Genomic DNA, 12,204 nt, shown 5'->3' on the forward strand with positions numbered 1-12,204 from the left:
GCAATGTTTTTCCAGCTCCGTGGACATGAAGTGGGCCAAGGTCTGCACTTACGAAAGCTGTAGTTCAATGGAGGTCGCATTGAGACTATGATATGAACCACCAGGCAAAAAAATTAATAAATCAGATCCTAGCAAAATAATCACAATTGAGAAACAAGACCTGCAGTGTGAACATAACCAGAGTGGTGTTGACCGTCGCGGGCCAACACACAGAGTTCGGTCTGAAATACAGAACATGAAGTAGCTCCTCGTTCCACAGGGTTTGGTACCACGATGGATTCCATGAGCGTCACAAAGAGCATCGTCAGAAGTATGGAAATGAACGGGAGCCTGAGGACTCAGCCTGACCGGCTCAGAGTGAAGGATGTGAAGGAGACTTCGGAGGAAGAAGAGGAGGACGAGGATGAGGCAGAAGAAGGAGAGGTTAAGGAGGAGGAAGAGGACGTAGAACTGAGGGAGGACAGGAAAGGTATTGGACAAGCGTCCTCTCTGTGAAGTAGACAAAGAGTAGACCTGAAGCTGACTTGTTGGGGTTTTTTTTCTTCAGCTTTGCAGCCAAAGAAGAGGAGACACAAAGTCCCTCTATCCAATGGTAAAATGACAAACGGGGTCAACCACATGACCAACGGGGGTCATTCTAAGGTCGCTCTGAACAGTGACTACTCTGTGGAGGGTTTGGTTGGCGAGCATCTCCTCAATGGTCACCATGCAGGTGAGAGAATCAACTTTTGAGGACGTTCTTCTCAGTTAGACTCTCCTACTGTTCCGTGAAACATTTGAACTTTGCGTTCTTCACCTTCGCATTTCTTCATCCTTAACTCAGATCTCGTTGGTGACGTACCAGGTTCCAACCACGTCGCCAGTGACTCCGACAGTGAAGTCTACTGCGATTCTGTCGACCAGTTTGGACAGGACGAGGTGGGTTGTTAGCATTGCAATTAACTCCAGACAGGAGGGTTCCAGGGAGGAGAATAATCACCTTTGGATGTCAAATGTCGATTCCCTCCAGAGTCCGGACCTTAACCGCTCTCTGGAAGACCTGGACGAAGAGGAGCCCCAGGGGCTACAGCCTCCAGAGACGGCACAAAGAATCCAGGCTGACGTTCACGGTCCTCTGAAGATGATCAAGTGTGGAGGAGAGGATGGAGACAGCAGTGGGACAGCGCCGCAGAGACAGAGGCTGCATGGAAATGTTCAGAACATCAGAGGAGGGAGAGGTCGGTTTGGAAATTTTCAAGTTGATTTTTTTTTTGGTCAAGTTTTCCAGGCTGAACAGTCTGTCTGCGTTAGGCTCCAGGTCTCAGGTTCCTGGCCCCGGAGCTCTGATGCCACTGCACAGCGGTGAAGACGGGGACCAGGGTCGTGGCAGAGGACTGGTTCCTCCTGGAGGAAGCCTGAATGAGCAGATAGTGGTGGCGCTGGCGAGGCTACAGGAGGACATGCAGAGTGTCCTGGAGAGGCTGCACACACTGGAGGCGCTGTCTGCCAGTCAGGTCAGACGTTAATGATGACGTTTTACTTTGAAGGAACAGAAACGAAAGATAAAATATCTATAATATGATATATATCTTTGTTATATAAAATCATAATAATGATGTTGCTCAGTGTCAGATTAGAAATGTGACAGTCATCGTCATGAACAGATTAAAGTGAGCAGTTTGAACATTAACCTCGGTTATGACATTTGTGTCTAGATGAAGCTCAAACAGAGTTAAGATAAACAGTACGTACTTTGACTTTTTTTTTTTTTTTTTTTTTTAAACAATTTCGAAATGTTTCTTTTTTTTTCCCAGGCAAGATCACTGTCCCTGTCGCCTACGTACACACCACCAGTGAAAAAGAAAAGTCAGGTAAACAACGTTACTGTAGTACATTGTGTACTAAATACACAGAGTTTAGCCAAAGCTAAGCGTTTTTTTGACATGAAAATAAATACATTTTTTAAAAAGTTACTAAGAATATGGATTATGGGCTATAATTTATTTTTATTTAAAGTTCTAAGTAATCATTACATGAACGTACACACAGATACTGCAGAAATACACAGTTGCTGAATCTCATAACAAAGAAAATGTTCTATATTTTACTGTGGATTTATTTTTTTATCTCAAAGTGGTCAACACTGGAACTAAATGTTTAAACTTTAAAGGAAAGATTCCATCACCGACACAAAGACATTTTACAGCCGTGTGTTCAATCCTCAACACCAATATCTCATCTATTATTTTGTTGTTTTTTTTTCTTACCCAGAAGCCCTCCTGGTGGCCCTTTGACATTTCTCCGGCCAGCCTGGCCTTCGCAGTGATGTGGCCATTCGTGGTGCAGTGGCTGCTCCGCCTGTTCCTGCACAGGAGAAGGTATTCCTACACAATTCCCACACAATTCCTAAGAGTGTTATTTAAAAAAAAATCATGTTCATAACCTCCTTATTCCTCCTTCTGTCTGTCAGGAGAATCAACTGAAGCTGCTTCTACTGTAACCTGCCCCCCCGCCCGCTTAGACACACAGCCTGGTAATTTTTGCTTTTGCACTATTGATACTGAAAAAGGCACCGAGAAAGTGAAGAAGAAGATGTGTGAGGAGTGAGTGTCTCCGTCCCTGTGAAATAAAAACCAGAAACGCGAATGTGTGGCCGTTGGTTCTACACACACTGTGTACGTGTGTGTACTTTAATCCTAGAACGCAAAGGCCTGGAATATTGTGCTTGATGCAGTTGTAAATTTTAACCCTTGTTTTTTTATTAGTCGCCCCGTTAATGCTGCTAAAAACATAAATGATAAAAGTGTAGTTTATTAAGGATCGATTGAATGTAATAATATATTATCAACGTGTGAGAACTAGTTTGTAAATCCTCTGAGAATCCACTTCATATTTGTTTGTCTTCAGCCCTGGGTGAAAAAGAGTGACCGTGACCTGCAGCAGCTGCAGCAGCAGGGATTTCTGTTTAGACTCATCTACTTGGTTCTTGTTTAAAGGTTAACACAACATTGTCCATGTGTTCTGTCGTGAGGATCACAGGGAAGAACGTTTGGGTTTCGAAATGAATTAGAGTTGAAATTTGTTCTCTTTTTTTTTTGCTGAATTTGAAGTCATTTAAATTTCAGTTGCAAAAAAGGAAATATATATGTGTGTGTGTAAATATATAAACATTTCTACATAATGTGTATATATTTAATTTATAATGTATATATATATAAACATAAGTATATGTAAATATTTATGTATATATTGACCTATATGCACAAATACATACTCTATGTATATAGTGCCTTTTAAATTAGTATACTTGCAAATATATAAATGTTTATATATATATACACATATACAGTATATACATTTACATATATGTACTAGATGAGCCCAACTTCAACACTGAAGTCTAAAAATGTAAGTCAGAATTCTGGGTAAACCAAACTGTCAGGAGTCCAAATAAAAATCCATGTGATCCTCCTCCTCTTCTATACTTCATAATGTCAGTGTCCAATATTTGTTTTTGAGAAAGGGGCTTAGATCATGGGTACAATCGTTGGTGGCATTACCATCTACAGTAGTTCTGGACCAAAACTGATTTCTTGATAATGAGCCACTAGGGGGCGAGCCTGCACCTGAAAGTTTCATATGTCATCAATTTATCTAAACATGAATGCATTTTTGTCTGTTTTTTTTTCCTGTATATTTGTGTTGTGTAATTCATGTGTGTGATGTATTTAACGGTGATCTTTTGAGCCGATAACAATCATAACATGTTTGCAGAGCAGTCAGACCTGTGGAGATTAGCAGAAAAGTAGCTGCGCACGATTCTGACGATTCAGATGCAATATTTTAATTGCATTATAACGTGTTAATTAACAAAGAATTATCCTATTATATTTACAAAGATCGGCATCTGCAGGAGCAGCTGTGTTTTTTGCAGAGCTTTCATGTTTTCATAAAACAAATAAAAGTTTAACTTTGTACTGGCTTTTCTCAGCCTCTCTGCCTGTGGGTAGAGCAGAGACTGCACGGAATAATCCCAGACTACAATAAAGTTTTACATCAAGAAGTCACAGCTTCTGCACTTCTTTTAAATATCTTAAATTAGGCAAAATTGTTAAAGATTTAGGCACGGCTGCAAAGAAGAAAGGGTAGAAATAGCGAAAGAAAAGCAAAAGGTAACAAGTTAGCAAACATAGGCCAAGCTCAAATAAAAGAAATCTGAGAATGTGTAAAAATAAACAATATGGCAAATTAAATAAAGATTAGCTTTAGATGTGGTGAAATTTAGGCTAGTTGATAAAATGTAGCAAGACAGCTAAATATTAGCCAAGAAAAAACTAGAGTTAGACCAGATGCATAAAAAGATCTAAAAAAGTTTTTGTGATAAAGGTTTAGTTTGAGGACTAATCGCTAGACCAGAAATTTTTAATTTTTAAATTGCGTAGATAAAAGTAAAATGTTGTTAGGGTAAGTTAGCCCAAAATTAGCTCGATGTTCACCCAAAAATACAATAACTTTAACAGATTCGTATTTGCTCAAACATTATCAATAAAAGGCAACAGAAAAAAAAATAGATGATTTTTTTTTTGTTACAAACAGATTTTATTTGTATTTTCCTTTTTCTGAGTTTGAAGCCATAAAAATCTCTACAAGACTCAAAATTATTTTTTAAAACACAGACCGGTAACGTGACGAAATCAGAGTTACAAACAAATAAGAGATAAAAGCAGCAAAAACGGTCACACAGTAATGAGACATAAAAGCAGCAAAAACGGTCACACAGTGTGCAACGACACCGTCTTAAACGGCACTCAGTGGCATTAACGCCATAAAAAACCGCAAACCTCATTATTGGCATAAATATAGTGTATTATGGGATAGAGTTTTTTAAAATTAGTTAATATTTGTCATGAGGCCCCGTCCACTCAGTCCAAAAAATGCAGTGCAATAAAAACGACTAGTTATCAGCATGATGATGCAGAAAAGTGCGACTTTTACACATATATACAGACATAAATATTTGATGATTAATGAACACACAAACACAGGTATTTAAAAGCAAATATGAGCCTGGTGTCAGAAGCTGAAGAAACTTGAGTAAATACTACAGTGAAGGTAAATGTTCCAGATTCCGTCTCTGATACTGTGGTGTCTGTGTTACCTCTATAAACTGAAGCCTGACACTGCGATGTGCTGAGCCTGGTTTCTGGCCTCAAAGTACGACGTGTCCGTCTCGTCTTCGGGCTGAGGTATGAACGGCATCGGCTGGTTCTGCAGGTCGTCCCAGTCCAGGCCCTCGAACAGGGTGTGGTTCTTCAGTTCTGGGGGACGGAGAGAGAGACAGAATTAACATTTTCATCCAATTGTAGATTTGTGTTTCTGGTGAAATCAGTAAAATAAAATACAATAAAATACAATTTTCATTACAATGCTCTTCATTATTTTATCATACTGTTAATGTAATACCAATGGTAATTTAGATGTTACAGGACCACTGTTACCCCTGCACTGACATCTAGTTGCGGACCACACCTGGGTGGTTCACGGACCACTTCTGTCCTGCGGGTCGGGAGTTTGAAACCCATTATAGACAGTCAAATCTTTTTGATGGATCTCTGAAACACTAAAGGGGTGACGTAAGTATTTTTGCACAGATTCGTAAGTCATTAACGTTTAAATTAGGAAAAACTCAAGGATTTCAAGCACTTTTGCAAACCTTTCAAACCTCTTTAACAGGGGATAAGACGATAATTTAGTTCAAGTTAGTTAAAAAAATGTCCTTCTAAAATTCAAAGTGGTTTTGACCTTTGAGACCGGCCCGTCTGGTCATGTCCATCGTCAGCAGACTTTCGATGGCATTTCTGGCATCTTCCGACAGTTCCTCCTCCCCCTCGGGCCACGGGATATCTGACAAACCAGCCAAACAGCCAGTCAGTGTTTTATCATGAATTAAGTCCTGGCATGGAGCTGTTTGAATTTAACACACCTCTGTTGAGAATGTTCTGGAAGACCAGCTGTGGCGTCTCGTCGTTAAATGGCGGAACGCCAGTGAGGAACTCGAAAAGACAGACACCCAGAGCCCACCAGTCCACCATGAAGTCTGGACAGTGTTGAAAACAAAAAAAAGACGAAGAAGAAGTTATTTTATGGTATGAAAATATTCAAAAATATATTCTTTAACGACTGTAGTTTTTCACCACAGTTTCCCCCAGTTGACTGTTATTAGAGCGTTGACTAAAGCTACTGCAGTGGCAGAAGCAGGGTGATGTTAGTTGAAGGGGGAGGAAGGTGATTTGTGGACTTTGGCTTCATCTTATTCTCCACATTTCATTCACACATTAAGTGGGTGGAGACACCATCAGAGTCTGGGCTCTGGTGTCTCTACTGTGGGGAGTTCACAGCTTCTTCACTGGACACATCTAAAGACCCAAGACTTTTCTTCCTTGACCTAACTTGAACCTTTTTTAGAAAGACTTGGGCTAAAAAATACCACTCATGTTTTTTCAGGGTAAATTCAATTCAATAAATTCAAATTCAATTCAAGTGTCTGAAACAAAAGTAACCATTATTAAAACTGCCTCTGAAGTAAACAATCAATCTTTCACAAACACTAAAGGAAAAACTCTCATCCCACAAATCTACGGGTTTTTCCCCGAGCAGAAAAAAAAAATCCCTCACAGTTAAAAGCGATGAAGTCTCTGATCCCACAGCAGTTAACAGTAGTGTTAGCTTTTAATTAGGACGACTCCATTTCTTTCAGCTTTTTTTTTTAAATCAAACATTAGAAATCCCAACCCCTGCCAACTCTTTTCCTCTGATCAGACCCACATTTGGTTCACCAAAGAGGGGAGAAACAGATGGAAAAAAACCCAAGGGGAAATCATTCTGGCAGGCTGGGGAGACATGCAAAGCTGCCTCACATAAACAACACTTTCATTATATACTCACCACAGTGAGTGATGCCTGAAACTACAAGAAAACGCTGGTCACACATCAAGCAGCCAGTGTTATTTCCAAGAGTTTGCTGGAATAAAAATATTGTGTTGCACCTGTTGGTGATGTCAGGCGTCTTACCGTGCGGTTTTCCCAGGAGCAGCTCTGGGGCCAAATAGTCAGGGGTGCCCAGAATAGGGGCCCCTTCCAAAGGCAGGGGGCCTCGTCTGACACTCTTAGGAGTTCTGAACGGAGTCTGGGACGTTGACATTGGCTGAGGTGTCTGATTTCAGATTAAAAAAGAAAAGAAAAGAAAAAATTCAAACTGATGATTATTTTATTGACTTATTTTAGTGATAAAACAAGTAAAAATAATTATAAAATAAATAATCCAGAGCTCAAAAACACTAAACTTGTTAAATGTAGACATCCAGAAACTCAATGTGTGCTGATTGAGTCTTTTTTATTAAAGATTTGTTTGAATCAGTTACTGTAATCAAACTGATTTCAAGAAGCTTTTCTATTTTCTTTATGTTAGAGCCACTATGTTTTGTTGTCAATACCTGGCAGGCAGAACTGCTGGACTTGACTCTTTTCTGCACTGGCGTGACAGAATGGCACAGGGAATGATGCAAGGCTGAAGCCGACGACGTGTCCATGGCATCCACGGAGCCGATGCTCAGACGGGAAACCCCCGACATGTTGGAGCGGTTGATGGAGCTGCAATAACTGCGGAAAACGACCACATTCCTGGGCTTGGGGTCAGAGGGAGATTGTGCAGCACGGATGAAATCAGGAAGTGGGCTGAGGAAAGGACAGGGAGGTCCCACTCTGTGGGCAGAAAATCCTAATTTGGCTGCATTACCAGCAGAGGGCGTTTGTGAGAGTGATTCCATCATGGAGTCTCTGACATCCTGTTGAGGCTCAGGTGACTGTTTTATGTCGGGGCACTTGTTTAGTTTAAAAGAGGCCTTGCTGTCGATGGTGAGGGAGGTTTCATGCACGGACCCATCGGAGTCCAGATTTAGGCTCTGAGCGAGAGGCGACGTAAAGCTCAACTGTGAGATGTTTTTGGATTCTTCTTCAAAGACGTCTTCCGCCGGCTCCTCCAGCTCACAGAAAAGCGTTTTTGTCACGTCGATGGGACTGGAGCGCTTCGGAAGGCGAGTTTCATCCAAGCCCGTCCCTTGAGTGGACGCCATGAAGTTGCCCAACTGGATGGTGGAAAATGTTCCCGTCAGGCCGGTGTGGCTCGCCGGAATCTCAAAACATCTTTTGTACTCTGCGTTGCTCTTCTTGGCTTGGGTTTCTAACATGTCTGGACTCCTGTCTATATCTGAAAAATTTCTCTTTACAGTTTTATGACCGTCTTTTACTGATGGGGTGATGTTATCCTTCTGTGGAGAATTAGGTTTTGTGTTGTTTTCCTGTTTAGGCCCAGGGGTTTCAGTATTACTGTTCTTTTTCTGTTCATTTTCTTTCTACAGGAGAGAAAACAAATATTACATAGTATACTTGTCTTTGTTACTTATAATACTACATGTATCACTACAGTGTTAATATGTACATAACACCTATCATTACTAGTCGAGTTAAATAAGTGAAACACATCATTTAAATGTATTATAGCTTCCTCTGCTGAAAAGTGAGCTTATCAAGTTGTCTTTAATGGCTGCTATTAATCCTATGTTATTACTGACCTCCTCACACTCCCACAGTGGGCTGATGCCACCTTCTGTGTCTATGGTGCTCCCCACACTTATGGTCTCAAACCTGCTCCTGGTCTTCAGCAGTGAAGGTGTCAGATTTTTAGCCAGCTTGTGAGGACTGAATGCACTTTTGTTATGTCCTGTAATGGAATTAAAAAATACTGAGTGGCAGAAACATTAACGAAGAATAAAGCCAAATTACTGTAATGTCCATGAAGTGAAATAAAGTATAAAATGAAATCAGGAACATACTGAGTCTCCAAGGATTTTGTCCTGGAGAGCATGTGTCATCTTTCCTCTTCATAATCGGAGAACCAAGAGAATTGTTTTTCTGTTTTCTTTTGCCACAGGTCACAGGACTGGACACAGCTGATGCACTGCAGTGACGCTTGCCCTCCCCAACAGGGGTGTTCTGTAATAAATACAAAAGACAAATAGTTACATACATTACAAACAAACAATAAGAAAAGACATTAAAAAAAATACTCACAAAACCAAGGGAGCTGATTAAAGAGAGAACTTGTCCTGGTGTTCGGAAGTAATCTTTGTTTGGTTTTGCCAAAGAGGGAGTGGTGAGGATGTCCGTGAGACTAAGCTCTAAAGTGGAAGCACAGAGAGGAATTAAAGGATTATTTATGATAAAAATAAATGGGAAAAAAGACCAAAAATTAAGATAAAAGAATAGTTTTATCTGATTTAAATAAAGCACTCACAGTGCCATTTATGTATTATTGTTGAAACTATTTACGTGAGAACAGGTCCTTAACATTAACCAGATTTTAAAATAGTCCAAGTCAAAGGTGGATCACCTGAAGTGGCATAACCCTTAGAGACATTTAGAAGCACTAACAAAGGTCAAACACTCATCCAATGCTAATGGAACTGTAGGTCTGTAGATATGTATGTAATAAACCAGGTCCACAGGGTAGATAAATATGATCACAATCTGTTTGGTGTCAAGATGATGCAACTACATACCTCTGTCAAGCTTGACTTTAGAAAGGCCAAAGTCTGTTAGCTTGATATGTCCTTCATTGGATATCAGCATGTTGTCCGGCTTTAAGTCCCTGGAAAAGCAGAGACCAGGTTCTTTACAGATTGTCAAGACAATAACTGGATCATATACGCAAGTAGCAACTGTACCAGTCAGTAACTGTCAGTAAATGTAATAACTGACTGTCTGATAAAATGCAATAGTTTAATATTAACACATAATAGTGCACAATTTTGGCCTGTACCTGTGGATGATACCATGGCGATGAAGGTAGTCTAAAGCTAGAGCAACCTCAGAGATATATTTTAGGGACATATCCTGATCAAAATATCCGTAGATGTGTAGAAGCGATTTGACATCTCCACCAATGAGATATTCCATTACCTGCAGAAACAGAAAATGTGAATCAATGACCACTAGGGAAACCGCGGCCTAAGTCATTTTTCTAATTATGTGTTACCAGGTAGATTTTGGAGGCTGTTTGAAGTGAGTAAAAAAGGTGAACGACGAATGGACTTTTGCTCAGAGCCAATGCGTCTCTCTCTGCCTTCATCTGCCCTGTCATATTTTTATCAACCATATCTGCTTTCTTCATCACCTGAACAAGAAAAAGGGAGTAAATAACCAAACCAAGGGGGCTAAAGTTCATATTAAGGTGTTGATTAAACCAAAAACTCTTACCTTAATGGCGTATAAACGCGAATTGCACTTCTTCCGTGCGAGGTAAACCTTGCCAAAAGCACCGCGGCTGATGGGCTTCAAAACGACGAAGTCCTCAATTGAAGGCGGTTTTGGAACTTCTATACTTTTCTCATTTGTGCCAGAGTCAGGTTTTTCGTCGGCGTCCATTGCGCGTTTTGTTTCGGATGATGATTTGGGTGTTTATCGTAACAGCTAACCAGTTCAAATCTAAGCCAGCCTAAGCATTCAACATGCCAAAACAAAACAGCAATAAAACCCTCGAGTTTGTTTTGAAATTTGAATGCCGCTGTCGTTCTACCGAAGGTCCCGTGGCGTCCTGTCAATTGCACGTACGCAAAGTATTTGTGTTTCTCGTTCTGTTGGAAGTAAATGAGAACGTTTATTTCACCCATGTTTAAAATTAAAAGTATAATATATATTTTTTAAATGTGATGGTATATATAATTTTTTAAGTACTTTTGATAAGGCACCACGGGTAACACATGGGTCCTAAAGATACAGCGACGTCATAATTGTCAAAAGTGTTATTTTAGTTTTATCTATGGAAATCAATATTTAATATTGAATTCAATTTATTTTGAACAACAGTGAATTATTTTCGCGTTTATCTTAATTTTAAAACCCACCTATGTCGTATACGACGCTGTCACGGTGGCAACACCTCTGACGTCATTTTGTAGTCTTCGTGACGTCCGGCAGATTTCAACTCGTCGTTGTTAGCTAATAGCTGCCGAAAGTTGTATAACGAGGAAAACACAGAAGGACACTGCTCCGGAGAGAAAACTTTATTAGGTCATCTAAATCCAGGGGGTTTGTTCACATACATAAACCTCTTTGTATATATTTTCTGTTTTATTTCCAGTCGTCATCTAGTATAAAATGTTTTCACTTACGACGTCGTTTCAGCCACAGCAGGTAATTGTACCAGCTAGATACTCTTTATTTCATCGCTACCTTGTTGTAAATCTGTTAAACTGACCAATACTGTAGGTTTATTATTAGTCTATTAATGTGTAATAACAGTGAAGACCTCTGTCAGTTCTTGTCATATGTGCTCCGGGTCAATGACAACTTGGCTCGGCTAATGTTAGCATGACATACAAGGCATGCTAGGTGGCTTCACATTGCATCACACTGTATTAAAAACATTTAAGGGAGTAAACTCTAATAATAGACCTGACTTTAGTCATATAGTAGCCATGTATATATGTAGTGAAAGTAGGGTTTAAAGTTATTTCAATAATACTAAGAAGATTATCAAAAAGTTCACTTCACACAACTGTCTCTTGTCTGAAATAGACCTTGTATGTAATGTTTTTCTTTTTGCAACTGTAAATTATCCATCAGTGGAATAGCACCTGATCCAACATAATTACAAAACATAATAATAATTATGTTATGTAATAATGTTATGCCACATAAGTCTATTGATTTTTTCATTGTGTTTTCAATCTGGCAGATGATAGTGCCTCTCAGCCAGCTCATCAATGCCCTCAACTCCCTGAAGAACTCTGTCACAGGTTCTGCCAGGGTGCTGCACAAAGACTTCCCTGCAGAGCACAGTTCATTTCTCAGAGAGGTGAATTGAACACTCTAAATGTGTTGTGTGAACACAATGATTCATTTTCAAAGACTATAAATTCCTAAAATTATTTTTTTGTATTAGTCTTGCAATGATAACAGTCTTGGGGTATTTTTCTACTCAGCCCATTGTGAGTCTGAAGGATCTGGGTCTATCAGATATCGGGGTGAATCAGTTGGATGAGCTGGTGAGCAGGTTGCTGCCTGTAGCAGTACCAGAGGGACCCCCAACTCTTCCCTCTATATGGAGGACAAGTCACGTCTCTGGAGACAGCTTCTTCCACAACAAGCATGGTGAGCAGGGCCATG

General features: G+C 40.0%; 3 protein-coding genes across 5 annotated transcripts in view; 2 read left to right on the forward strand and 1 right to left on the reverse strand.

Moving 5' to 3' along the window:
- acbd5a (acyl-CoA binding domain containing 5a) overlaps positions 1-3,007 on the forward strand; it is an 8,884-nt gene extending 5,877 nt beyond the window's left edge. Inside the window, exons 11-18 of the mRNA XM_025054698.1 lie at positions 226-469; positions 548-712; positions 824-918; positions 1,010-1,217; positions 1,291-1,493; positions 1,794-1,850; positions 2,251-2,357; positions 2,450-3,007. Coding sequence (XP_024910466.1) covers positions 226-469; positions 548-712; positions 824-918; positions 1,010-1,217; positions 1,291-1,493; positions 1,794-1,850; positions 2,251-2,357; positions 2,450-2,462 — 1,092 coding nt within the window. The 3' untranslated portion in view covers positions 2,463-3,007. The remainder of the gene's footprint in view (positions 1-225; positions 470-547; positions 713-823; positions 919-1,009; positions 1,218-1,290; positions 1,494-1,793; positions 1,851-2,250; positions 2,358-2,449) is intronic.
- A 1,723-nt stretch (positions 3,008-4,730) lies between these two features.
- On the reverse strand, positions 4,731-10,844 carry mastl (microtubule associated serine/threonine kinase-like). Of its 3 annotated transcripts, none has more exons than XM_025054614.1 (13): positions 10,294-10,844; positions 10,073-10,210; positions 9,857-9,996; positions 9,597-9,685; positions 9,109-9,215; positions 8,871-9,030; positions 8,610-8,758; positions 7,473-8,390; positions 7,051-7,192; positions 6,925-6,939; positions 5,963-6,076; positions 5,782-5,883; positions 4,731-5,297 (listed from the first exon to the last, which is right to left on the reverse strand). In XM_025054614.1, exons 1-13 carry the CDS (start codon positions 10,459-10,461, stop codon positions 5,140-5,142), a joined length of 2,400 nt encoding a protein of 799 aa, XP_024910382.1. In that variant the 5' UTR covers positions 10,462-10,844; the 3' UTR covers positions 4,731-5,139. The 3 variants fall into 3 exon arrangements, with proteins under 3 accessions (XP_024910382.1, XP_008306370.1, XP_008306371.1); XM_008308148.3 differs by having other exon boundaries at positions 6,925-6,945; XM_008308149.3 differs by lacking the exon at positions 6,925-6,939.
- Positions 10,845-11,028: 184 nt separating this feature from the next.
- The window catches only part of LOC103377357 (ATP-dependent zinc metalloprotease YME1L1), a 6,047-nt gene continuing 4,871 nt past the window's right edge, over positions 11,029-12,204 (forward strand). The window contains exons 1-3 of the mRNA XM_008308150.3: positions 11,029-11,229; positions 11,774-11,893; positions 12,021-12,189. Of these exons, the coding sequence (XP_008306372.1) occupies positions 11,194-11,229; positions 11,774-11,893; positions 12,021-12,189 (325 nt within the window). The 5' untranslated portion in view covers positions 11,029-11,193. The remainder of the gene's footprint in view (positions 11,230-11,773; positions 11,894-12,020; positions 12,190-12,204) is intronic.

Source organism: Cynoglossus semilaevis, chromosome 3, assembly GCF_000523025.1.
Source record: "Cynoglossus semilaevis isolate Cse_v1.0 chromosome 3, Cse_v1.0, whole genome shotgun sequence".
NCBI classification, from domain to species: domain Eukaryota; kingdom Metazoa; phylum Chordata; class Actinopteri; order Pleuronectiformes; family Cynoglossidae; genus Cynoglossus; species Cynoglossus semilaevis.

Bases quoted from the DNA above. Each gene is read 5' to 3' on its own strand.
- mastl (XM_008308148.3), bottom strand. From the start codon at position 10,461: ATGGACGCCGACGAAAAACCTGACTCTGGCACAAATGAGAAAAGTATA. The intron at 6,946-7,050 runs GTAAGACGCCTG...GTTTTCTTGTAG, and splicing joins GCTCCTGGGAAAACCGCACG to TTTCAGGCATCACTCACTGT. The intron at 6,077-6,924 runs GTGAGTATATAA...AACACTGTCCAG, and splicing joins TTCAGGCATCACTCACTGTG to ACTTCATGGTGGACTGGTGG.